Here is a 26,961-nt window from a genome sequence, read left to right as displayed (position 1 = left end):
GGCTTGAAGGGGGGATTTGGACGTATTTAACCGAAGGGCATCCATCACTCTCATCTCTGGTTTCACCCCCACCACCAAAAGCCATACTGTGTTGTAGTTTTTTGTTGTTTTCTTTTTTTTAAATTCTGGTTTGTTAGCTTCTCTCCACAGCAGCAGCAGTTCTCCCTCCCTCACTCTCTTTCTCTCTCTCTCTCTTGCTCTCGTTTGCTTTGTTTTATTGTTGCATTGCATATAATTACATCCCCGCGCTGCCTCTGGTGTAGCGTCGTGTCGAAAACCCAGGGAAAACAGGCGAAGGTAAATGTGCGGCAGTCCATCTGTAAAGAGGCGCATAGGCAGAATGCAAAGTGGGAAGCCGGGGCAGGGTGGCTCCTAATCTCCCCCAGAGCTGTCAATGTCACAGACAAATAGCAAAACTATCAGATGCGGCGGGTTCACCCAGAGGTTAGCGTTCCCAGGTACCTCCTGCATTCACTCCCTCCCTCTCTCTCTCTCTCTTTCTCCCCCCTTCCCCCCCTCTCTCTCTCTGCCTTTTGCAAATGAGAATTTGATTTTGCCCTCCACTGGAATCCATTTCTGGAGATGAATGAAGTTTCAATGCCAACGCCCAGGTGGCCTCCGCTGATTTCTTAGGGAAATAAATGGAGATGGGAGAGATGTGTTGGCCTGTAAACAGACAGTGACACGACGGCGCCCGATGCCTCTGGGATCCCTCTGTTTAATTGTTGCTGTAATGTAGCACTTTAAGGTCATTAACATGCCCTTGTGGAGTTATTCAGGGATGTAGAGGATGCATCCCTCTCTCTCTCTCTCTCTCTCTCTCTCTCTGCACGGCCGGGGACGAGTGTGTGGTGTGCCAAGTAAGGGCTTACAGGCTATCTGAGGATTGCTGTTTATCTAAATATGGAAATGTATCTATACATATCTATCTATATATATCTATATATATATATAGATACATATAGAAATGTAATTTTTTTTATTGATTTAAACTGGCCCGTTGCTGTCAGTTTGTAAAATCAGACGAGAATGACATTTAATTGTTTTTTCAGAAACCTTCTCCCTGCAGCAAATTAGTGATTTAAAAAAGCACATTTTAACATTTTTACTTAAAAATAAAGATTTTCTCTGCAGCTGATCACAGTTAAAGTGACAACATTTAAAACAGAGTTAAATTCTGTTTTTTAAATGTATTTAGTTGCTGTTTCGTTTAATTTAAAGTGTTCAGTTTAATCCTGGTTCCTATGTGATGAAGCATTTAAATATAATTTAATAGAAGAAAAAAAAACTTTCGTTAAATAATGATCATCACTGTGTTTTCTTTTTTTTTTAAAGTATAAGTTTGCACGAGTTCTTTCAGAAATCAGTTTTGAACGACTTATGCAGTCGTTACTGTCACAGAGGAGGATTTAGTTTTCCTCTGAACGACGCGCTGCAAAACTCTCCTGTCTGGTTTTTGTATTTATTTATAAATAAATAAATAAAAAAGATTAGTTTAAAAAAGTTAGATGGTATTATAAAAAATAATGAATTAAAAAACATTCACAATTGTCATTATTTCAGATGTTAACCAGTTATTTAAAAAAATATGTATAGAAATACATAGTTGAAGAATAAAATACTTATAGGATTTATTTTATTGCAGCTTTTTCAAAATAAGTCATATTTCTTGTTGCAGAAGAGAAAAACAAACGATAAACAAAAAAAACTATTTCGATAAGTCTCTAATTTGCTCAGAAAAACTACAAACTAATAATTCTGTCTTGTTTATTAAACATTTAAAAGAAAACTTCTAAAATATATAATCATAATCATAATATATTGCAGCAATTATTTGCAGGTCTGCTTTAGATTTTAAGAATTAAATATAAAGCAGAATAAAACCTATGACAGCACTGATGTGAGACACGAATCTGACTGAATATTAACATTGTAATGATTCATAAATAGGAGCTAATACATGTGTCTTTATATCTATGAATCCCAGTGGGTTAAAAACCAACAATTTGCTCCATTGAAAACAATTAAATTAAATATATTTTATTGCAATTAGAACAAACGACATCGGCTTTAACCCAGACTCTGACTCCTCCTGAACATTTGGCTGTATTTGCCTCTGACAGAGTCGTTTTGCTGTCACACCTGTTGCCCCACAGACTTTGCCTGTGATTTACGGGAGGGAGTCAAAGAACGATAGCATCATATAATTGTTTATTGGCATAATATGTAACGGCGGCGACTATAAAACAAGAGTGATTATATGTTAAGGTAACAGGCGTTGAGATACGGCTCAGAAATCACTGCCACGCCACACGGCCTCTCACGCCACAACATATTTATTTACTATTATTGCTGAAATTATATTTAAAGCGTTTTAGTGGAAGTAACGGGAGCGGTTTTTAAAGCTTTTGCAATAACGCGGTGGCACATTGAGAGGGCGAGCGTGTTGATTTTCTCTGAGTGTTTTTCCCTCCAGGCTCCGTCGTTCACCGCGTTATATCCCGTTTTTTATCACACATACAGAGGCTCTCCTGTGGGCCCCAACTCCTCCATTGTTGGTATTTATATTCATACGACTGTGTGTGTGTGTTAGTGTGTTGTTTTTTTTTCTTCTTTAACTCTCTCCCTTTTTGTGTGTGTGTGTGTGTGTGTGTGCGTGTGTGTCGTCCCTGTCAGTGTAGCAGCTGAAAACCATCCCCAGCGATTAGAGGATCATTGTATCTGCAGTTAAGCATTTGAATAGTGGTAGTAAATCTAGAAAAGGGAAATTCAGGGTCGCTGTAGACGCTGCTTATAGCTGCCCAGGGGGAAGCCCATGTCACATAGTAAATTTAGCCCCTTAGTGTCTTTCTTTCTATTTTTTTTTTGTTACAGTGCTCGGTCCGTGTCTGTGTCTGTTTGAATGTAAGAAAACCTACGATGACTTGACATCTAGACGTGCACATTTTCTTTTCTCCCCCCTCCTCCCTCTCTCTCTCTCTCTCTCTCTCTCTTCTCCAAATTACATTAAGTGTAACAGACAATAAAAGAAGAGAAACGTGGAGCTGCAGCTTCATTGATTTCTAACCCAAACTGCAACATGTTAAAGCTTTTATCTCAGATCGACATCCCCTGATCAAACACACACACACACACACAAATACACGCACAAAAAAAAAAATTAAAGTTAATTAATCGCTCCTGGTGCCATTGAACATTAGCAGCAGCAGACGACGACTATGAGGAAGAGGATGAGGATGAGGACGGTGCAGCAGCCACGATGATGCAGCCTGACTTAATGCACTGCATGTTGTCCTCCGGTTCAAACACATGCATTAGGAGCTCCTAAACACGGTTTATGTATCGACGACTTGGAGTCCTAATCAAATCAGGGTGGAGGAGAGGAGGGCAGGAAGACGTTACTGCCCTTAACCTCAGAGCCGCTCAGTCTCTGCGGCCGCCGCCACCGCCTCGCTGCAGGGACGCTCGCCGGGCGCTGGGCCTCCCGCCGTAATGAGGAAAAATGTATCAATTTAGCTTCGGCCTGCGCGCAGATTGAGCGCCGGGCGGGTGAAGGTGCACTGAGTGAATCCTTTTTCCTAATCAAGGACGGTGTGCGTGTATGTGTGTGTGTGTGTGTGTATATATATCTATCGAAGAGGATTGCGGTCTGGTAGAATCAGCAGCATTCCTCCCCTCATCCCCCCCTCCTCTCCTCAGGGCCGGGGGAGCCTCTCTCTGCCTTCTGTTTCACCTCATCAGCAGAGTTCACGCCGAGGTCAGGTCCTGCCCCCCCCCCCCCGATGCTGCTGCATTCAATGCAATACCTCTCGCTCGCATCGGGGGAAAAAAAAAAAAGAAAAGCCCCCGTGCTCAAGGACTAAAGCAGAGGAGAAAGAAAACATATGATAACTTACTGATTTTTGATCCCGACCCCCCCGCTACACGCCCTCAAATAGATTTATTAATCCCATTAATAGTGTCAGTGATATTTTATCCATTTACTTTTCGACCTCACACTCTGTACAAGGAAATGCATTGACTTGTTGGGCAGGATAACCCTTTTATTTATTTATCTATTTATTTATTTGAACCAGAGATTTAAAAAGTTAAAACAAATCTCGTATTAAATTACATTAATGTTCGTTTTCATGCTCAGTCCTCAGGTGGGTTAATGTTAGGAAATAAGATAAACAGCAAAAAGCTTTATTGTAACATAAGAAAATAAATCTGCAGCAGTTTTTACGATCGTTTAAGGTCACTTTTATACCAAAACACCCCAAAATGAACTGGTTTTGCCCCTGAAATCTATTTTTTTTCAGCTTTTCCTATTTATTAAAACAGTAATATTTATTGTCTTTGTGTTTTAGGGTCGTTGGTCGGACAAAACAAGTTCTTTGGATCAACTGAAGTTCATTTGACTTCTGTCGTTTATAGACCAAATGATCCATTGAGGAAAATTACAAATGAATCAATAATGAAAATAAAAGCAGAGTCAAATCCGTCATGACTGAAAATAAAACTTAAAACTGTGATCGAACAGACACAACGACAACATCACATTTAGAAAAACAAATGTACAGTCGCACAAAGAACCACAGATGTAGACTTTCAAGCAAATATTAAAGATGTATGACACACACACACACACACACACAGACACACACACACACAGACACACACACACTCTCATTAAGACAAAGAATAGATCAGCTACTTAAGACAACCAGTATTAGACATCACATATGGCATGCAGACTTCAAATAGACTTGATCGACGTTGATGGACGGAGCACGGCGAAAATATTAGTGGTGAATTTTTTATATCCTTTCATGTGTTTCCACCGTCCGTCCCGTCTGCTTCTGTTTCGGACATTATAAACACACAGAAACACACATATAGACTATTATTTTTTACATTTGCATGAGTTCAGATGAGACGTATTTTACAGGATGCGGAAAAACTGAATAAAGAGGAAAAGAGCAGGTTTGATTCTTGGTGTAAACTGAATGAGAGTGCGTTCAGGCCGTTGACTCTAAGAGTACATGGACCCCCGCTGGGACCGAGCCGCTGCCATCGTCACCGCCGCCGCCGTCCTACTGTCTCACACAACAGATAATAAAGGCAACGCTCGCTCATTCCCTCGCTCTCCTCCAGCGTTTTCCATCTTGTCAACATCTTCAGTGCATTTCTGCGTTTTCATAACAACATCCATGTTGCATTACGACCACCGTTAGATCTAATGTTAACATATTAGCCCTCCCACCCGACCATTTCCCCCTTCATTTTGATTCACTTTCTATCCAGCCTTTGATTGACTTTCAGCCTAACTAAAGTGGATTTTAATGAGAGAATACATTAACTCCCTCTGGTCATGCTAACATAAATCAGCCTTTTCTTGCAGGATCAACTGCTGAGCTCATAACACCATGCTGAGAGAGTGTGAATAACCAAATGAGAGATTGTGGCTGTGGCAAAAAAAAAAAACACTGGCAGCTCAGATGCATTTGCATTGTTGTGTATCTCCCCCCCCCAACACATCCACACCCACTCTGAGTTTAACACAAGTTCACGAAGGCAGCAGCACACACAGGTCAGAAGACGCTCCTCTGCCGGGATCAATTAAACACATATCTCCGGTCAATTCCTATTGATTATCTCCTTCCATTTGGAAATGGAAGCGACTGGAGCCTGATGACCGCTGAGAGCCGTTAGATTCAGTTAGCGTGACTTCTCCTCACCTTGATTTACACAAGTACACGTGACGCCGACGACGCCGCTGCGACTCCTGCATCGCATCTGTCTGCTTCTCTTTTGTTGGTAATTGCACTCAGCTAAATAGGTTATGCTGAAATATCAATAAATTGCCATCAAATTAATGTCAATACCAAAGCTGTGGATGGTGCTAATTAAAACGCAAAAGGGATGAAAATGAAGTCATGGCATTGCCCTGAATAATTGATACAGCAATTTATGATTTTTATGAAGGAGTGCCGTCTGTCTGCGATTTTGATGAGGCCTTAATTAGATGCATTAATGTGTCTCTCTGTGCCTGTGCTCCAACTCAAAACTCAAACACCATGATGGTTGTTGGGGCTTTTTTTTTTTTTTTTTTTTCTAAACGCTCTCAATGAGGCTTTCTCAAATAACATTACCTTCCTGAATATCCACTTAAAACCGCTCCGGTCCCAAGGAAGGTGTTAGTGTGTAATTTTCATTAAAAGGACGGAGACATTGTTAGCTCAGGACCAATCAGGGTCTGCTTTTGTTCTCGGCGGGGAGTGAGCGTGAGCGTGAGCAGCAGCAGCAGCGTTAAAGGCAGCGTGGTGCGTTTAGGTTCTGCTGCGACCCTGTGGAAGAAACCAGAACTAGTATATCGTGGTGGTGGTAAAGCCGCCTGTGTTTGCACGAACGAAAGCCGTGCTCGTGTGAGGTGTGTGAGGTCAGGTCACTGCGGCGTTAAGAGCGTTAAACACGCATGAATGTGTAATGTTTATTGACTCAGGCAGATCAGAGTGATCCCGTGTTGATTTTTGTTCCTCCTCATCTATTAGCCCGGCTCAACCCTGCGAGATAAATGAAGAGTGAGGAAGGCAGACGGATGAGGGGATTAGAAGTGGGCCGCAACAGGGAAGCAGCAAAGTCCAGGGAAGAGGAGGGGGAGGAGGAGGAGGAGGAGGAGGGGGGAGAAAAAAATGGACAGACTTGCCGGCGGATAGATGAGGTGGAGGAGCATAATGACCGCTGTTTGTTATGATGTACTGAATCAGGTTCTCTTTGACAAAACAGTCCTTAGCACCTCTGTATTTATAGTGTCACCGGTCAGTCCATCCACAAAGGCAGGCCGATGATGTGTGAGCGTGTTAGTGCCGTGAGGTGTCTGGGCGCTCTGCTCTGGAATGACCCGCTCATCCGTCAGGCCGAGCCGAGCCGAGCCGAGCTGAGGGCCGATCGCACACTCCTCTCTTTTCTTTTCTTGGACTCCGGTGTGAACCTAAATCTCAAGGAATGCCAGCCGAGCAAAAGAGCCAATATCAACTTTATTCGCCCTGTAGATCAAAGTTATTTGGACTCAACAACAACAACAACAACAGCAGAGAGCAGCAGGAATTCAGGATTCAAGATTTAAGAACTTGATTTCACCATTTTGTGCACAGACAAGCTGGGTACAATAGCAAATAGAGTTAAAAAAGTTTTAAAAAGTTTTAAAGGAGTTAGTTGAGGAAAAAATACAAATAAAACATCAATAAATAACATGTATGTATTTACAGTATGTAGTAGATAGATATACGTATATAAACTAGTGGTGTAGTCCAGTGATTCTCAAACTTTTTTACATCAAGGACCCCTAAACTGACCCAAATTAGACCACAGACCCCCATTGGACAAAATTTTGAAGCAAATTCCATATTTATTCTGACACTGAAGAATGTTACTTTTTTTAGTCAATGTATGTTAAAATTAGGGCCAATGGCGTGAATTTTTGGAAATATTGTAGAGAAATTTCTGGAAAAATGTCAAAAAAAAAAGTTTCTCCAAAAAAAAAAAAAGTTAAAAAAATTCTAGAAAAAATTGGTGAAATTTCAAAAAAGAGTTGGGGGCCCCTTGAGCCCTTTCAAGGACCCCTAAGGGTCCCCGGACCCCACTTTGAGAACCATTGGTGTAGTCTAATTTGTTGTAGTGGTATACTGCTTTTTAAGTGGGTTCACTGTTCATACCTGTATCACATTGACTATAGTTAGATAGTTTTGTTATAGTAGGTATATTGAAATATTTATGCATTATGCAGTATCACATAGACTACACCACTGATATAAACCATAATGAGTAGAAAGGGGTGGAAATAAAAAAAAAAAAGTGCATACTTCTTCCTACTCTTTTTTTGAACTTGTGCATATTATGATTTGCTGATCCTTATATTTTTATTTTTATTTTTATTTATTTCCTTTCATTTTAGACACATTTGTTCAAAATAAGTTCATTCATTCATTCATTCAACATAGATAAATGACAAAGTTTTTTAAGTCCCGTGCACAGCAACCAAGTGCTTCTTCTAGGTGCCAGCTGGTGCAGGATAAATCACAGTAAAAATCCAAAGAGCTTCCAACGCACACTAGAGCAAAGGATAGACGCGATTTATTATCAAAAGTAAAAACAGAAGAGGCGAACAACGAGTTTCACATGTTGCTTCATCAGATTCGCTCTTGATTGACATCATGATCATGACAGCCCGACAATCAATCAGTCAATGAGATACAAGGCAAGTACAAATACCATAAATAGCATGAGAAAGATATAAAGAGTAATACAAATTTCATCATCTGACAAGTGTCAACTCTCATAATAGGAGACAATATAGATGAAAAAATAATGTAGATCATAAAAAAGTATAATAATTAGGACGCATTACAATAATAAGATACAAATGCATAATCTAAATGTGCTATACCAACTCATTAATGTATCAAAATAGTAGTGTATACAGTATAGATAATCACAAAATATAGAAAGTAGAATCAAAAATGATAATATATAGAAACACATATCCAAAAACAAGTGAGTTAATGTAAATACTCTACAATTCTACTGAAGCTACCTGATAAATGACCCTGAAGTATAAAACACACAGAAAAAGCTGCAATTAAAGTGCAAAAGCTGCAGTGACGTCCGTGGTCGAACAGTTGTATTTATTCAGCTGTCGCCGGCGGCAACGCCACGACCGCTGCAGCTTTTTCATGTTGCCGATGATTTTTTATGAATGAGAAAGAGGTTCCTGTTTTTCTAACGTTGGGGGGGGGGGTGCTCTTTGTTTAAGCCAGACGACCCTGTTGGGGATGACATGTTTGGGTTTTCCCAGCAGTTAAACAGGTCTTCTGTCTGTGAGGAGGAGGATGGGGGGGGGGGCATCAGCACCGGTCTAAATGGGCTTCAAACTGGCGGTTCCTGTTCGCCCCTTTCTGCTTTCTTCTCCTTCTTAATGCCTGTTGACTAATGAATTCATAGGAAGTGGAGCTTTTTGTTTTTGACACATGGAAAAACCAGGTAGTCCTGTTGAAGCGGAAGAAGGAGAAGAGGACGACGACGGCGATGGGCCCTCGGGGTCGACCCGGGGTCAGCGTTACAAGTTCCCCCTCTCTAAATGACTTGAGGCGAGGAAATAGGTCAGAGAAGCAGATTTGCTCTTTTCCAACATGGACCAGCTGGTTTAAAAAACCTCCTGCTGGACGACGAGAGGTTAAAACACGTCTCGTATAAACATCGGAGTCCAAAGTCGTCCGGAAACGTTGATCCTGTCTGAACTGAAGTGCATAACTACTAACTGCATTAATTAATTAACTCAAAGCTCTCAGGTCGTCGTTGAGCCGTCGTCCGATCGTGTTTAAAAAAAATTTGACTTTGCAAATTGCAGAGAGTTGTTTAAAAAATCCACACAGGAAGGCTGCTCCCATTAAAAGTGCAATGTGAGCGGATGAATGGAGTGCAGCGCTCAGCAGCACTGTAAATGTATTGATCCGGTTTCCTAAAGCCGAGCAGGGATGTATTTGATCCGCACGGCTGGAGACTTTATATTCCTGTGTGTGTGTGTGTGTGTGTTGCCCCGGGAATGAAGAACATTTTAAGTGCAGCTTATTAGGAGTTGGCTCTGAAACGATTAGCCGATTAATTGATTAGTTGCTTTTAAATAACAAATCAATCACGTTGAGTCATTCATCTAGAAAAAAATGCTGCAACTTTGCAAATATGAGGATTTATTGTTGTTTTCTCTCTTTTATATTAATGTGAATCAAACCAGTCAATGTTTGGAGTCGAGGAAGTCTCAGATTTGGGTATTTATTGATATTTTTTCTTTATCTTTTTATGAACTAACATGAAGTTGTTGTGTCCACACTTATAGACTTTGGGGACATCCCGTCTGTGGCGGCCCAGGACCTGAGCAACATCCTGAAACAAGGCTACCTGGAGAAGAAACGAAAAGGTGAAGCAGCTTGGAGTGGTGCTAGATGAGTGGGATTTACTGCAGAAGGAAAATCTTAATGTTTTGTACATGAATTTCTGCTCATGAGTAATTTCCATCTTGATCTATTCTTGTTTCCCGATTCATCCAGACCACAGCTTCTTCGGCTCCGAGTGGCAGAAGAGATGGTGCGTCCTGAACAACTCCATATTCTACTACTTTGGGAGCGAGAAAGGTTCGTTTGAGACGTGAAGAAAGAAACATCACACACACTTAAATCTGAATCAGATAACAACCCCACTGTGTGAACTCCTCCTCCTCCTCCACAGATAAACAGCAAAAGGGCTCCTTCTATATAAACGGCTACACTGCACAGCTGGTGCCCAACATCAGGAAAGACTCCAAGAAAAACAGCTGCTTCGAGCTCTTTGCGCCCGGACGACGGCCTTTCCAGGTCTGTGTTCGCACATTCACCAAAATAAAAGCACAGGTCTGGTAATTCAAGTAGAGGACGATGGTTTAATAGATGTTATTGTAGGAAATGGGTCTTTACTTTTAAATGAGCCTTTTCTCCTCCTCCGGTGGTAATCTTTTAAATTAAAACTCAAGCAGCAGTGAAACACTAAAGGTGCTGTGTGTTTGATTTAATTAGGAAACAACACAACACAACACACACAGTGGGTCCAGCAGGGAGCACTTCAGTTCATTTTAATGGATTAGATCAGAAAAAATGATGAATCCATCAGTAGATCAATGCAGAAACGAGCTGTCGGCTGAATGAGAGTCGTCTGCATCGGTTCATTTAATATATTTGTAATTTAGTCTTTCTGCACAAAACAAGATGTTTGAATTTTCATGTTAAACAAAAATTATAAATGAGAATGACTCTCAGTTTAAATAAATATCTGCATTATATTGATTTCTAACTCAGATATTTGCATTAGCTTTAGTATCAGTCCAGCTTTGCTCTAAATCCCTTTAATACACACGTCCATACGTCACGTTGGCAGCATTAAAGCCCGAGTATGAAGCTGCTTTCTGAACCACTGCGACTTTATACGTCTCACTTAAATATTTTAAAAGCAGATCGTATAATTCAGTTCCTATCTCTCCACGTCTTTTTCTTAGTCGGCTAAAAAACAGATTTCACTCTGAGCCTCTTAAGGAGAAAAAAAATCAGCACTTTCTTTTTCAAATTTCCATCTAAACGCGGCCGGAGATGTGATGATAATTGCAGGATTATTGTTCCTCCAGTTCACTGCCAGCAGCCCCCAGGAGGCCAGAGAGTGGGTGGACCAGATCAATTTTGTGCTCCGAGGTAAGACGGCGTCTCTCTGCTCCAACATGTGTGTGTCTGTAGGTTCTCTCTGTTTTATTTTTTTATTATTTGAATCAAAGGTTTGTACGTACATTTATACCAAGATAGAAGACGTTGTTGTGTGTTGAGTAAATTCATTTCTGGCCCTATAGAGAAAATTGAGTCATATACTGTAGGTTAATAGGAAAATACATTTAAAGCAAAATAAAGCTTCTTCTTTCTTTTCTTTTTTCTTTTTTTTTTCCGACCAAACTTTGCTGGTGTGTGTTTGAGGGGCAGAAAGGTCAGAAATGAAAGGAAACGCTTCATCATCTCCGACTCCCGACAGAACAACCACCCAATCCGTCAGCAGCTGCACAGTCCTGATTCTCCTCATCCCACATGTCACCCACCATGTCATGTAGCTGCAGCCTCCCCCCTCCTCCTTCCCCTCCTCCTCCTCCTCCTCCTTCCTCCAGCCCCTCGACCACTCCTCCCCTAACCCTCCTCCCGAATTCCAGCTTACAGGAAATTGATTGGTAGATGTTCTGGTTATCCTCCAGTGACATTGATTTCTGCTCGGCCGCTGGTGTTCGGCCGACGACCTGATACCTCCGCGCTGCAGCGGCCGGTCGCCTGCAATGAGACGGCTCCTCCATCTGAGCCAGAGAGAGCAAAGCGAGCAAAGCGGCTCGAGCCTCTCGTCTACTCTAAAACGGGCTCGGGCCCGGGGGCCGCCAGGTTTGCGGGAAGTAACAGACACTCTGCAGTTTGTCTTACTACTTCCTCCTCCTCCTCCCCGGTCCAGTTTTTTTACTACGACGAGAGGAGAGGAGAGGAGAGGAGATGCAGCCTGAGACAGAACGAGCAGAACGAGCCTCAGACTAAAGCTCTGAAATCTACACTTTGATTTGTTCATTTTAGAAAATTCCGTTTTTTTTATTTTGTTTTGCATTTTACCTTCATTAGAAGAAGAGAGAAAGAGGGAGATGTGATTATCTGGTGTAAATCCTAATCACTAGGAGTCGACTGGTAAACAGAGGAGCAGTGACCTTTAAATCTCACATGTGGATCTTGAATTTGCGTTTTATTTATTTATTTTTACCAGTAAATCCATGAACTCATCCTCCTGTTTTCTGCTGTTCATCCAGATGATCAAATAAAAGATATTATTGAGAATTAGTAGGAGGCACTGAAGTGAAAAATATGATATTCTCGTTTCTTTTTACTGTCTACTGTTTCTCACCGACGACTTTCAGTGAAACAGACATGACATCTCAGACTAAATAACATTAAAAAGGTGTAAAAAGTTAAAAAAAAAGAAACATCTTGGTGATTGAACTGATCATCTGAGTTGTATAGGGAGAAAACAACAAACATTTTGTGGTTTTTACTCCTCAGATGTGTTTTATATTGTTACAATGATGGAGATTTTTAGGAGTGAAACATCACATGTGTAGACAACATGTATATATATATACGTATATATATATATATATATATATATATATATATATACTGTATATACACATATAAGAGTCATTACATGCAGCCTGAGTCGCAGCCTGCACTGTTTGCTGCTGCTGCTGCTGCTGCACGTGTCCCACCCTGTTGTGCCGTCAGGAAGCAGTGAACATTTCTCTTACTTTACCCTTTAATCCGCGTGAGTGTGTGTGTGTGTGTGTGTGTGTGTGTGTGTGTGTGTGTGTGTGTGTGTGTGTGTGTGTGTGTGTTTGTGCCACGCTGAGATCCTAACGCCGCCCGTCACCTCTTCCCTCTCTCTCTCTCTCTCTCTCCCTGATAGATCTCAGCTCCAACCTCATCCCCTTCGACGACGACGAGGAGGAGGACGAAGAGGAGACCTATGATGACATCGAGGGGGTGACGGGGGGGATGGGGGGCACGGGGGCCCCCCTCCCGCCGGGGCCCGCCGCCGCCATCGCTGCCGCCATCTCCGCCGCCCCGGCCCCTCAGAGCCGCAAACCGCCAGGAGGACAGGAGTCGGGGGAGGAGGACGAGGACGAGGATATCTACGAGGTGCTGCCAGGTACGAGCAGGAAGTGGTGACCTCACATGCAGCAGCCGCCGCCCACACACACACACACACGCACACACACACACACACGCACGCACACACACACGCACACACACACACACTCACCTCAGCCCTTGGGGAATTTTTTGCTGTGAAGTTCCCAGGTGTCTCCAGCTCCACCACACTAGGGCTGTCTGTCTCCCCCCAGATCAATCAGATTCAAATTTATAACACTTCTTATGTTAAATATTCAAATTTGTAATGTTTTTTTTATTGTTTTTTAGCTCATTACACCTATAACAGCTTATTATTATTAACCACTAAAGGTCATTCCAACCAAATCTGTTATGTAACATTTGCAACACACTTTTGGTTGAGTTTTACCAACTCAATATGAAACTACAAGAAGGGAAATTGAAATATTATAAGTAGTGGTTCAACGCAAGAGGTCTGTGGATCGATCGATAAAAAAGAAAAGAAGATGTGTGTGTAGTGTGGGAACACGTAGGCCGCCGCCCCAACCGAATAAACGGACAAAAAAACTCTGCTCGTATATTTGAAGCTGCAGCTCTACGTCACACACAACAACAACAAACTAGTTTGTTTTATCGACATGTTTACTGCCCCAAATGTTGTGACGCACGACGTTGAGGAAGTCGCACGTTCTAACATCAGTTTCCACCTTCGAATGTTTTCATTTTTTAAATAATTCAAATTCTGTTTGAATAGTGAAGTTCGTTCTGACAGCCCTAAACCACACCCACTGACCCATCGCTCTCTTTAAATCCACCAACACTAATGAGCCATTCGGGCCCTTCACACTGACTGGAGGTTAGAGCTGCAACAATTCATCGATTAATCGAACAATAATTGATTGAATTTAAGTAGTTTTTAAAGAAAAAAAGTCAAAATTCTCTGAATTCAGCTTCTTACATGTGAATATTTCTAGTTTCTTTGTTCCTTTATGACAATAAACTGAGTCTCTCTTTGGTGAGGATGTCATCTTGTGGTTTGGGAAACACTGATTGACATTTTTCAACATTTTTTAAAAACATTTTAGTCACCAGACAACTAATCGATTAATCATTTAGATAATCAACAGATGAATCGATAATAAAAGTAATGTTTAGTTGCAGCCGTACTGGAGATCAGCTCCTCATCCCTCTGAGAGCAGCAGCAGCAGCAGAGACACAGCGATGTTGTTGAAATCAGCGAGAGCCGCGTGCGTCCCCGTCCGAATGCTCAGTCATAGAACGTCCAATTAGCTAATGTTGCCAGGCAACAAATAGCCCCACAATTCAATCCCACTAAGCAGAGTTTTTGGGGCTAAAATTGCCTAGCAACAGCAAATTTAGTAGAAAGGAAGTCAAAACTGCATCTCTCAGGGCTTAAAATAGTGTCTGGGGCTCTTAATGTCACATCTTTAATAGAAATTAGAGTTTGATGGAGAGCGTGGAGTGTGTGAGTCTGAGACAGTCCCATGTGTCAGGGCGGCTACAGGATCCCGAGAAGGACAAAAGGGGTGATCCGATCTTCTCGGGGGCCGTCGTCCATCACTCTTTCTATTAAATAAGATACATCAAGATTCTGTTTCACTCACTGAGTACATTACCTTTGCCAAAATCACTGGTGAGAGGGAGATCAGTCTTCAGACTGTCACGCCGGCGTTCAAAGCCATCTGGGAAGAGGTACAGACCCTGACCACAGATGGCATATCGAATGACGGGCTCTTTCGTTCACTTTCTCACCCCTTCACTTATCAATCATCCTGCACCTCTCTCTGCTCACTTCCAGCCCCTGGACAGTGATTAGACTCTGTTAAACTGTCAGAAGAGCCGCAGTTATTTTCACTGATTGTTTGTTTTTTGCAGAATCTTCCTCTACTCGACAAAACAGAAATATATTTTATTCTGTTCGTTTGTTCATTTGAGATTACTTTGCACAAGTTTCCACCCAAGTTTAAGTTCATTTTCCTAAAGTTTTTATCGTCAAACATCTGGAGAATACAAAACGATGCATTCAACAACCAAACAAGAGACGAGAAGAGAAGTGAAGCTTCATTTTTTTTCTCTGCCAGAGCAAAAAAAAAACCTCCCCAAACACGGCTCAGTCTGAGGCAGAGAGCAGCGTTGGTGGCGTTGGCTCCGGAGTTGATGACTGATTTTATTGACTGGAAAATTAAATCACTTTGATATAGAAACCGTTGGCCCATAGCGGCGGCGGCCTCACGCCTGAAGGATGCTCCTCTAGTCTGTACAGCAGCTGAGGAGCAGGAGCCAGGGACTAAATGTCTGATAAAAACAAAAAATGAAAATGTTTTTGAATAGAAAATAAATATGAATCATTTTGTTCAGCAACTGGAGACAAAAACGTCTCACGTACAGACACGAGAAACTTTCTGCAGCCAGACACATGGTCACAGATATACATGTGGTGGATATACAGTGTGTGTGTGTGTGTGTGTGTGTGTGTGTGTGTGTGTGTGTGTGTGTGTGTGTGGTGCCTCCTGCTCTTCCTGGAAGCAGAGGCGCAGGTTTGTGCTGGAAGCTGGATAGTGTTGCTGGGCGGCTGTCAGCCTGCTGCTGCTGCTCAGGATGGATGTGGGAGACAGAGGGCAGCGGGCGTATCACCGTGTCACCTCTCAGACCACCGCCGGCCACGCCCCCTCAGCCCAGCACACGTCCGCCTGCATGTGCCTTAAACACGGCCTCTATTTATTTAAATGTATGCATATAAAAACAAAACACACTAAAGACAAAAAACACAACAACCAAGGAACAATTAGTGTCTCGGCAAAAACATACAAAACCTAATTCAAGATCTGCTTCACAAATAGACATAATGGAAAATAGAAAATACACCAACAGGAGACAAGAGACCTGCACAAAGCAACAAAAACTGACACAACTTCTCACGACTTCATCTGTCTGTCCGTCCAAAATGGGAGATAACAGTCAGTTTCTACATGAAGTTTTGCCGTTATCTTTTCCATCAAATAAACTTTCTTTAGTCTCTCTCGCCATTGTTAAAGGGTGGGGGGTCAGGGTATCATTTTCCTTCCCACAAGTAGGAGAAACTGTGATAGCTGGACTTTCCTCTTCCCTGTCTCTTCCCCTGGGGTCAAATATACAGTATATACTGTAATGGGTTCAGTGGTAGTTTAATTTCAAAATTCTTCTTCAACTTTTCCTGATGAATTTGAACAAATTAATCATCATCAAGTTTGAGTTTGAGCTGCTAAAGAAAAATAAACTCCCTTTGTCACGTGGAGTCTCATTCCACTTCTTTTATTCATGTTATTCTGCACATTAGTGAAGCAGAAAGAGAAATAATCATGATTTCTTTCTTATCATGATTTAATAAAATGAAATTAACATACTTCCTGCTCAGATTTTGTGTCTCTAACATGATTTTGCTGTGTTTTCTGTGTGTAGAGGAGGATTTTGCAGAGCAGATGGACGAGAGCAGTGAGAAGAACAACAAACCAGGTCAGCAGCTCATTACAGTCTCCTGCTAATAATGAGAAAATCTCCACTTTGATAGTTTTAGGATTACTTTTTTGTCTTAAAGACGTGAGAAAACTCCATCGTCTTTGTTTAATTTAAATCTTCTTTTAACCCCCCCCCCCCTCATCCCCATCCTCTCTCTCTCAGCCTGGTCATCAGATTACGCCAACTACTACCAGGGTTTATGGGACTGCGTGCCCGACGAACCCGACGAGCTCTGCTTCCACAGAGGAGACCTCATCTACATCGTCAGCAAGGTCAGCAGTTAAAACTTTTTCCCTCCTCCTCGACAACGACAGTTACAGTTTTTAAAATGAGCAGAACGAGCAATGTAATAATTATTTAAGGGTTAAACAACATCAGCTCCAGTAATAATCACTTTGTCCTCATTTACTTGCTGATTTCTCCCCCTCAACGTTTAAATTCTTGCCGACAGACAGTAGCATCCTCTTTTTTTTTTCTCTCTCTCCCCGGGCCACCAGGGTGAAGCAGCGTCCGGGCGCTGCGTAATGGCGCTGTTGTTCATTACGGCGCCTCTATCACAGGGGTTAATTGAGCAGGCAGCCATGCGTTGATTCTTTTTTTTTTCCTGTTTGACATAAACTGCAGGTGAAGCCATCTCTGCATCTCAGCTCTTTTCTCTCAATCTATTTCCTCGTGTTTTATGGCCGCCGTCGTGGTCGTACTTACACGCGGGGAGAAGCCGCCCTACTGGAAATCAATGGCTTGTAATTTGGGCACTTTCGCTCTGCGGCATGCGGCGGCGGCTGCTGCTGTCGTCGCTATTGGTCGGTTTTTGAAAATTGAATCATCATGTTTTCTGTGTTTGGGTTAAATCATCTGCAGAGCAGTGGGAGGAAGAAATTACAGCGTTAACTTCTCCTGTTTAGTAATTATAAGGCAGAGATTGAGTAATTATGCAGCTCACCCTCGCGTTTTAACGACCGGCCCTTAGAGAAACTGAATTTTAATTATTATTTGTGGTATTTTCTGTTTAGAGCAGCAGGTTTACATACATACCTACAGATAAGAGCAGTGGTTTTTGATTTTTAGACGGATAAACAGCAAACAAACAAAGAGCAAAGACATATGAGTGCTGAGGTTTGAACCGCAGACACAGTGACACAGGTGAAATATGCCTTTCACACAAGATGGACTTTTAATTGAGGCTGTGTTGGCAGCGGCAGATTAATGAGATGCCAACGCTGCTCTGTCTGTGTGTTGCTGCTTGATAGGGGGAAATGTCAAAACAGCCACGGACATTTTTCACGCAAGGATGACAAAGGCTGTAGTTGTACACTTGGTGGTGGAGGAGGAGGAGGAGGAGGAAGGGGAGAGGAGAGCTGGCTCTGAGCTGCACAGATCCTTCAGTCTCAGTTTCCACTGTATGGATCAGATTACAGAGACCTTTAGAAAAAAACAAACTTGAGTCCAGGTTGGAGGAAGAAGAAGAAGCAGCAGGTTTTTCTAGTATCTCCCACTGTTAATGACACAGATTAGTCTTGTTTTGTCAAAGCTGTGTGCTGAAGTCATAACACAGTGACAGACGGCCAGAGAGAGGACTCTAACTATCTCCTAATGGATTTAAAGTGAGGGCCCTGGTTGTAAATTATTTAAAGGTGAGGCGATCTCCCTCTCCCTCTCTCTCTTTCTCTCTTTTGGCTTCTGAATGTTTTGGTTTCACGTGACGCCAACGAGGACGAAACTCCACCTGTGTCCCATTTTTACGTCTTAATAATATAACAGCGTCACGTTCCCGCTCATGAACAGCGTTATTTGGATTATGGCCTGTAATCGAGCTATTTATTTTAACGAGCCCTTAGGGAGGGAGAGGAGGAGAGGAGAGGAGAGGAGGAGGGCTTCCCCCGTTGTCGTCGTCGTCGTTGTCGTCTCCTACACTCGTACACCACGCCGGCGTTCAGCTTTATTTTTACGGCGTCGGGGGGGATCCCTGACCTCGATGAGTGAAATACGGGCCCTTGGCTAGAACTCAAGTCTGTCGCTTAACTGGGGACCCAGACACATGAAATGGCCGTAATAAAACCAGGGCCCATAAATTCTCTCTCTCTCTCTGTGTGTGTGTGTGAGGCCCCCGGTTTGTGTGTCTTGTGTGTGTCTGTGCTGTTATGTCAACACTGACCATAATTACAAGGTAATAAGGACACGCTCTAAGTGCTAAATCAATGGCGCTAACAAACTGTTATTTTTAAAGCTGGGATGTGATTGACTGCTGACGCGCGGCTCGGGACGCAGCAGCAGCAGCAGCAGCAGCAGCAGCAGCGATGGCCAGCGGGCGCGGCGGTGTCGTATGGCTGTGAACTGAGGAGAACATGCCGATTGTACAAAAGGCCCTCATCCATCATTATTGATCCCTCACTTACTGTAAAGTGGGGGCATTTTTACTGTATTTGTGTGTGTGTTTTTTATTTTTTTCTTCCCTCTCCCTCCTCCCTCCTCCTCCTTCTTCATCTTTTTCTTCTTTTTCTTCTCCCCTGTGTGTGTAATGTGTAATGTGTGTGTGTGTTCACATCTGTGCATCACTGACAAAGTAAATAAATTAGAAACCTCACAACTCATATGAATCCCATTAGTTCAAGAGAATTAATCTCGTCGCGTGGCTCCTCCAACGCCGCCGCCGCCGCCGGTCGTCTTAACTTGCCTTTCTGGCAGAGCTGGATGTGGATGCTCAGCGCTGATACATGAGCTACAAACACACGCTGAAATACATCTTCTGATTTTTATTTATTTATTTATTTATTTTTTGGCGCTGTGGCATTTCATTTCTGAGGGCTTGCATTTTTCTAATGCGCATTATGGCTGCAGTGCACGCTGACATTTCAACACACACAGACGCAGACACAGTAGTTTTTTTTTGCAGCATCACACACTCCTCTTGGTTTTTAAACTGGAGCTGCAGCTGATCCTCCAACACACACACACACATACACACACACTCAGTGATTTGTTAGAGGATTTACAATGTGTTGTTGCAATATGGGATTAATTCATCACGCTGGCTAAAAGCTATTGTTTCACTCCGGCCCTGACATGTGTAATGCCGGTGTACACACGGCCCCGTCCTGCATTCTTGCCCTCTAATTTATGTATCCAGAATCAAAAGACATGGGCTCCACAGGTCAGCTGTCACATTCCTGTATTCCCACAGGCACTCATGGAGAACGGCGGGATGGAGTGGGAAGAGATTTATGGCACAAACCCGTCCAGGGTCCTTAAAACTCTGGCAAGCGCCGCTGCCACCTCTCCCTCTTTTTTCCCTCCTCTCCATCGCCGCCCTGCTCACCTCTCTCTCTCTCTCTCTCTCTCTCTTCCTCCATCCAACCACATCGCAGAGGCGCCGGCCAATCAGCTGCGTCTCCCAAACCAGAGCATCAACGTCGTCGTCCTCGTCAGCGTCGTCGTCACTTCACTGTTTCACATTTTTTGGGGGGTTGAAGTTGTTTGACCGAGAACGTGGACACCACTGACACCTTGTGGTGGTGGAGTTTTATTTTATTTTCTATTAACATGACAACTTCTACAAACACCTACAGCTGATTTACAGCCTCGTAAACTCTACGCTGTGATTTATCTCCCCCTGAATAAACACAAAGAAACAACACAGATTACAATTTATATTTAAAAAAGATCAATGGGCCTCATTCAAGAACTGAATTTGTTCTTTACGAAGATTGTGGCATTCATGAATGTTTTCTTATCCAGGATTTGTTCGTAGCCAAGAACAAAATCTACAGTTAGGCTCATATGAGAGCTGACACTTGTGCAAAATAATTGATTTTTTGCGTTTTCTTCTGTTCTGCAGTTGTATAACATCCTATGATATGAATTAGAATCATTTTCTTATCTCTTATAATGTTCTTAGTGATTGTTTTAATTATTTTAGAAATGATTGTGGTCTCTTAAAAAACACTAAAGACGCTTAATTCATTCAATTCGGCAGAGTTCATGAATCTGACGTCTTAAGAAATTACTTAAGATCGACTTAAAAGAAGGAATTTAAGAAAATACTTAGGGAGATATTGGTGAATGATAATAATAATAATAATAAGGTAAATAAACGTCGGCTGCTCTTCGACCTGTGACGGGACGTTGGTGCTTGAGCGGCCACAGGTCACAGCAGCTGAAGAAAAGGAAAAGTGGTCACAAAAAACAATCAGATGGGAAAAGTCAAGCAAGAGAGACAAAGAATAAGGAGGGAGGAGGAGGAGGAGGAGGGAGGAGGGGGGTTAGCTTTTATTCTTTTGTGTGAACCCTGTCCTCCCCCCTCCTCTACTCTCTCCCCTTTCTCCTTTTCTCTGTCACACACACCCATTTAAAGACCCCTGGCTGCTTTTGTGGCCATAGACACCGGGACACTATAGACAGGCAAGACATCCTATTTACCACCCGGAGTAGCAGGGGGTGAGTCTGGGGTTTGGGGTCATGCAGGAGGCAGCGGTCATCCCCCGGTCAACTACAGTAGGTCATTATTCAGCCCAAGCCAATAGCCCAGAACCGTGTCCGAGCGACCCACCCCCCGATCCATTCTCGCTTTAATTATTATAAATGAGGGGCGGCGTAAACAGCCATCATTACAGACACTCAGTGGCATACACAAATCCACTTTAAATTGCTATTAAGTTAAGGAGCGATCTGTAATCCCAGGCGTGCATTAGAAAGGAGCAAGTAGGTTTTTTCCTTTTTATTAAATCTCATCGTCCCTGAGATATTTTCAAAACGTTCTCATGCTCTGTCATGTTTCCAATTTGAAGCCAATTCGCTGATTTAATTAAAAGCCCCACTTGGAAAAAAATGGACACTAAGAAGCCATTTCCATTTCTGGTTGTGCAGAATAATCGGCCATACTTCTGAGTGGATTTTGACAAGATTTCCCCTTTTTTTTTTTTTTTTTGTTCGTCTATGTGTGTGTGTGTGTGTGTGTGTGTGTGTGTGTAGCTCAGATTCTCAGCTTTTATTCCTTCCACAGTTTGATAATTATTTGTGGCGTGACACCTGTGTGTGTGTGTGTGTGGAGGACGGCGATGCGTTCATGTTTCTTTGTTAGCAGCGAGCAGCAGTGATGGAGGAACTGCAGACGAGCTGCTGCTGCTGCTGCTGCTGCAGAGTCGACCACGACCAGGAGAAGGAGAAAAAAAAAAAACTATAACAAGAGGAGATGCAAGTGGAAAAGGCTGCTGCTACAGGAGAGATGGAAAGGGAGGAATAGGAGGGAGGAGGGGGGAGGAGGAGATGAGGAGGGAGGGAGATTGTAACACCCAGGCGGCGGGTTCAGCAGCAGGGCAATGAGAGACTTCCTGCGCTCCATCACGCCCAAGGCCTGCCTCAGTCAGCTGGTGGCCGAGGAGAGATGCCTCATGTGTCAGGCTTATTAGCACTCCCCCTAGTTTGTATGCATTTGGGATTGTGTGTGTGCATGTGTGTGTGTAAGAGAGAGTGTGTGTGTGTGTGTGTGTGTGTTTCATCAGGGATGTTTGAGAGGATCTGAGCTGAATTTTACATTTTTTACTAAAAAAAAGAACAGAAAAAAAGCTGTGTTGTGTTTTGTTTGATGTCGTGTTCAGGTACACGTTGACACGACACGACTCGCCACCTCTTTTTTTTTTAGCCGCATCCCCAACCTCGACTCACCTTCCTCCCCCACCTTCCTCCTCCTCCTCCTCCTCCTCCTCCTCTTCCTCCTCTTCGCTTCAGGCTCCGCTGGCTGTCGATCCGTCCTGCGGTCGGTGCGGCGGCGCGGTGCGTTGAGTGAGCGATGGCGCCCCATCAGAGCGCCCCGCCATTAGCCAGCCCCCTGAGTGGTAAATAAACGATCGCCCGCCACCGGTACACTGCAGGTGTTGTCATGGCAACGCGCTCTTCGCAGGCAGGCAGGCAGCAGCAGCAGCAGCCTTCACCCTCTCCCTTCATTCAACACACACACACACAACCCCGGCCCCGCCCACGCTCATCCTCTCCCTCCCTCACTCCCTCGCTCTCTCTCGGCGAAGGAGTCACGGGGAGGTTAACGAGTCAACGCACGGCAGCCGCCACAACACGGCGCTGTTTGCCCCGCCACCCCCCCTCCCTCTTCTCTCCCTGAGTGGGTTTGATCTGCATCCAGGTTGTTGCAGCAAACACCACCTCTAATGTGTGTGCGTGTGTGTGTGAGAGGTGACACACACACACACGCTGGTTCGTCTTGTTAAGGCGAGACACTAACAGGCAAAAACACAGGTTTTTCATGAAAATTGTCATTTCCTCCGTATCAGCAACCAATCGTAAAAGTACGATTTACATTAACAATCTATGGAATTTTACAGTACAAGTCTATATAATAAAGGCCGTTTTCTCAAAAAGAGTTTTTCCTCAGACTCTGAGCTAGAAATCTCTACTTCAGCAGCACTTAGAGACACCAAACCTTCCAGTTTGATCCCTCTCTATATTCTGAAGGTTTTTACAGAGGGGATTGTTGATATATCATTCACAGCCTGATTTATACAACACTTTATTCCTAAAAAACATGGAAAATTAGATTTTTTTTTAGGGCTGGTGACAGTGTTTTCTCATTTACAGAGTGATAAAAAGAGATATCCAAAATCCTCCCCTGTAAAAACTTCTGACTCTAATATGTCAACAAAATAAAACAAGAATTTTGAAAGTGGCTTCATCCATTTTTCAAATTTCGGTTCTGGAAATGTATGCAAATTAGCGCATATTTCATCAGATATTGCCTCATATACATATTTAAACATAACATTTGACAAAACTTGTAATAAAAAAAATATTTGTCTTAATGGGAGTGATTAACTTGGGAGGTTTCATGGTGATATCTGTTAGTTAAAAATTTTACCCTATTCACCTGTAGTGTCTCCCCTTAATGAGATAAAACTGGAGCTTGAGAGGAAAAACGTCTCCACTGACTCAAATAACTCGTCCCAACATGGCCGCTCGCTGCCCCCCAACTTCAGCACCTCACTAACACACTAAAACACTAAAACACACACACAGTCACGCACACACACACACACACACACACACACAAGCATGGCAGCGAGGGGAAACAAACAGAAGGAGGAGCACATGGAGCAGTTTGCATAGTTTTGGTGGTTTGGGTGATTTGCTGAATGTCCCTATTACAGCAGGTGGACTCTGGATGAACCCGCTTCAAGTGTGAGGGAGATGGACTCTGCAACGCCTCACAGACTCCCACCGCCATTGGCGCCGCGCTCTCGTGATGTAGCGGCAGTCGTATTAAAATGGCGGCGCTGATAATCCAAAAGACCTTTCTGGGGGAGAATGTGAGAGCGACGGCACAGATGGGCCGCGCAGATAAATAAACCTGAGTGTCAGAGCTGCTGCTGCTGCTGCTGCCACGGCCCCGAGGGAGACGGGACCGCTTCACTCCCTCTCCCTCTCTCTCGTCCGTCTGTCTCCCCCCAATCTCTCTTCCTCCTCCCTCTCGATCGGGAACCGGAGCCAGTTCTCCTCACCCGGGCTTCTCCCTCCTCCGTCTGATGGGAGACATAAAACTACATTTAGGACGATGAGCTCAGACTCTCAGAGCAAAGAGCTGAGGACTCTCTGAGTCTTTAGGCCTCTGGACCAGGACTCTGTCCACCGTGGAGACGCTGAGTGTTTTGAATCGATCCGTCCTCATCAGCTGTGTTTCCATTGAGGGTTTTCACAAAATAAAAGCGATATTTCTGAAATTCCGATAAAAAGTACAATGGCTATTTGCAGATGTTTCTATTGTCAAGTCTTGAGCCGTAAAATGAGCAAATGAGCCGTAAATCTCGTAAAGTCGAGTCTGGCGACTGTATCGTTTGTTGGTTATTCACACGGACGTGTTATTGTGTGACATCGCCTGAGTTGAATGATTGGAGCTCACACGGCAAAGTTTTATTAAAATAAGCCGGTCGGGTGGAAACGGTCCACGGGACGGGACGACTCAAAGCAGACGGGAGAACCAAGGGAAACAGAAAAACATTAGGATCAGGATCAGATTTGATTAGACTTGGATTGACGTGTAAATGCAAAAAAAAAAGCATCTCCATTACTTTTGCAAAACACTTTGATATCGGCACGTCTGGAAAAAAACCTCATGAGAGCGTAAAAATGTTTTGGTGGGTGTCTCCATTACTGTTTTTTATTGCAGTATTTAGGTTTTGAGTATTTCTAGGGGAAATGGAAACGCACCTACTGTCTCAGCCCTGGTTCCCCTGGTGGGACGGAGAACGATCATCAGTGTCCAAACAGTGTTCAGTCACTCAGTGTGTAGTTGTGTAGTTTTAGTGTGTTTTATCTCAAACTGTTGCGGCCTCGTCCTCGTCCTCGTCCTCAGCGTCTCTGCTCTGGGTCAGAGGTCACATGATCAGGGGACCTCACTGCTGTGACTCCAGTTGTTTAAAACACAGAAGACGAAGGTGAAGACGAGAGGTTTTATTGTTTCAGTTTGATGCCAGAGGACGGAAACATAGAAAATAGAGTCTAAACTGTCTCTATGGACCAGGAATGGACAGAAAATGTCCTGATGATGAATGTCTCAGTTCTTTAGTGACATTTAATTGATCGTTAGGAGTTCATTATTAATGTGTATCATGGTCATATGATCGGATTTCAGTGTGAACCATCGTTCTGCTTCATTTTCACTCATAAAAGACATAAAACTTGATGATGTGATGTCTCCGTAGCAACACAACACTTAGGATGTGTGTGTCGACGATGCACAACAATATTGTGACACACGTTGACCTCGCCCTTATTGCAATTTTAATGACATTAGGATTAATTGTGCAGCTCTGGTTTGTATTAATTCTCAGTAACATGGGAACAGAAAATAAATCTCACACTGTCTCCAGTTTAATTTATTTTGTCAAATTAAATATAAAGGAAACAACAATAACTAAAACTCAGTCTCATCAAAGTTTTTCTGAATTCGGCCTCAGAAGAAAAACTTTCAGTCGAGTGACAAGAAACAACTGAGATGTTTTTATCTTTATTATCTAATTAAACATTCATGTTTTTATGTTGTTTCTCTGAACGTCTCAACATGCTCGTTTAAAACCCAAATCGATTTCCTGCGTCTGATTATTGTTTTTTGTGCAGCTGTCAGAAAACCCTGCAGCTTTTTATTCACCGTGACGTGAAACAGATAAAAATTCAGTTTTATGTCGATGTTTTTTTTACACACATTCTCTGATTATTCTCCTGCTTTAAGGTGTTTTGTAGTTTATAGGAGGTTTTTTTTTGTTTTTTCTCCACCTGCGTCTGATGTTCAGGATTAAAAATAAAACTCCAGGTGGAAACTAATCCTGAGTCAGTTTGTTTTAATCACACTTTACAAGATGCTGTTTTATTTTCAACACTCAACACTCCCGGTCGCCTCGTTTCACGTCTCGCCCTCGGGCTTCATGTCCCGCACTCGACTGGATTTCACTTTTCTGTGTTTTTCTCTCTCTCTCTCTCTCGCGCTGGGTGGAGTTCATATCAGAGACAACAAGAACATTTTTAATCCAGTTATTCCAGGACGAGGCCTCGTGTAATTACATCTCGGACCTTTTTGAATGGTGTTTAAAAATGTATTAAAATCAAATAAAAATGTGAGATTGGTGCTTCGTTGTTACTCCCTCCTCAACCATTATTGTGTATTTATTTGTGTTTTTTATTCCGGTTTATTCCAGGAGTACAACATCTACGGCTGGTGGGTCGGCGAGCTGAACGGCACCGTGGGCATCGTCCCCAAGGACTTCCTGCACCCTGCTTACATCCTGTGAGCTCCAACAGGTACGCAACCCCCCCAACACACACACTCTCTTATCATCAGCATTATGGCCCATTACCGCGGCCCCTAATACACAGAAACGGTCCCCCTGGTGCTCATCCACGCTGCCACTGAGCTATATCCAGTCGTTGACCTGCCGTTTATGGCATCTGCTGGCTGGAACAAGTACTGCATAAAACACTGAGACGCCGCGGCCCGGGATAAATATGTGCAACTACAACAACAGCAGCAACGGCGGCAACGGCGTCGGTTGTCGTATTTAAGAAAATGATTCTCTAATATTGTTAGATAGACACGGCTTCAATTGAAAACTGAATTATTAATGAATGTTTCTGGTTTATTTTATTTTATTTTTTTCATCCTCCTCCACAGAGTTGCTGCTGTTGACTAATCCAGATGTGAATTTCACCG

The 26,961-nt window shown here is 43.1% G+C and overlaps 1 protein-coding gene across 1 annotated transcript in view; it reads left to right on the top strand.

Annotated features, from left to right (window-relative positions):
• skap1 (src kinase associated phosphoprotein 1) overlaps window positions 1-26,961 on the top strand; it is a 36,203-nt gene that overhangs the window by 8,434 nt on the left and 808 nt on the right. Inside the window, exons 5-12 of the mRNA XM_085761220.1 lie at window positions 9,875-9,955; window positions 10,086-10,169; window positions 10,264-10,388; window positions 11,189-11,252; window positions 13,036-13,278; window positions 16,701-16,754; window positions 16,920-17,029; window positions 26,450-26,552. Of these exons, the coding sequence (XP_085617346.1) occupies window positions 9,875-9,955; window positions 10,086-10,169; window positions 10,264-10,388; window positions 11,189-11,252; window positions 13,036-13,278; window positions 16,701-16,754; window positions 16,920-17,029; window positions 26,450-26,542 (854 nt within the window). The 3' untranslated portion in view covers window positions 26,543-26,552. The remainder of the gene's footprint in view (window positions 1-9,874; window positions 9,956-10,085; window positions 10,170-10,263; window positions 10,389-11,188; window positions 11,253-13,035; window positions 13,279-16,700; window positions 16,755-16,919; window positions 17,030-26,449; window positions 26,553-26,961) is intronic.

Source organism: Trachurus japonicus, chromosome 19 (genome assembly GCF_045865225.1).
Source record: "Trachurus japonicus isolate A0001 chromosome 19, Traja_1.0".
In the NCBI taxonomy this organism is placed as follows: domain Eukaryota; kingdom Metazoa; phylum Chordata; class Actinopteri; order Carangiformes; family Carangidae; genus Trachurus; species Trachurus japonicus.
The sequence above is the reverse complement of the archived record's forward strand: the minus strand, read 5'-3'. Positions and strand labels throughout refer to the sequence as shown.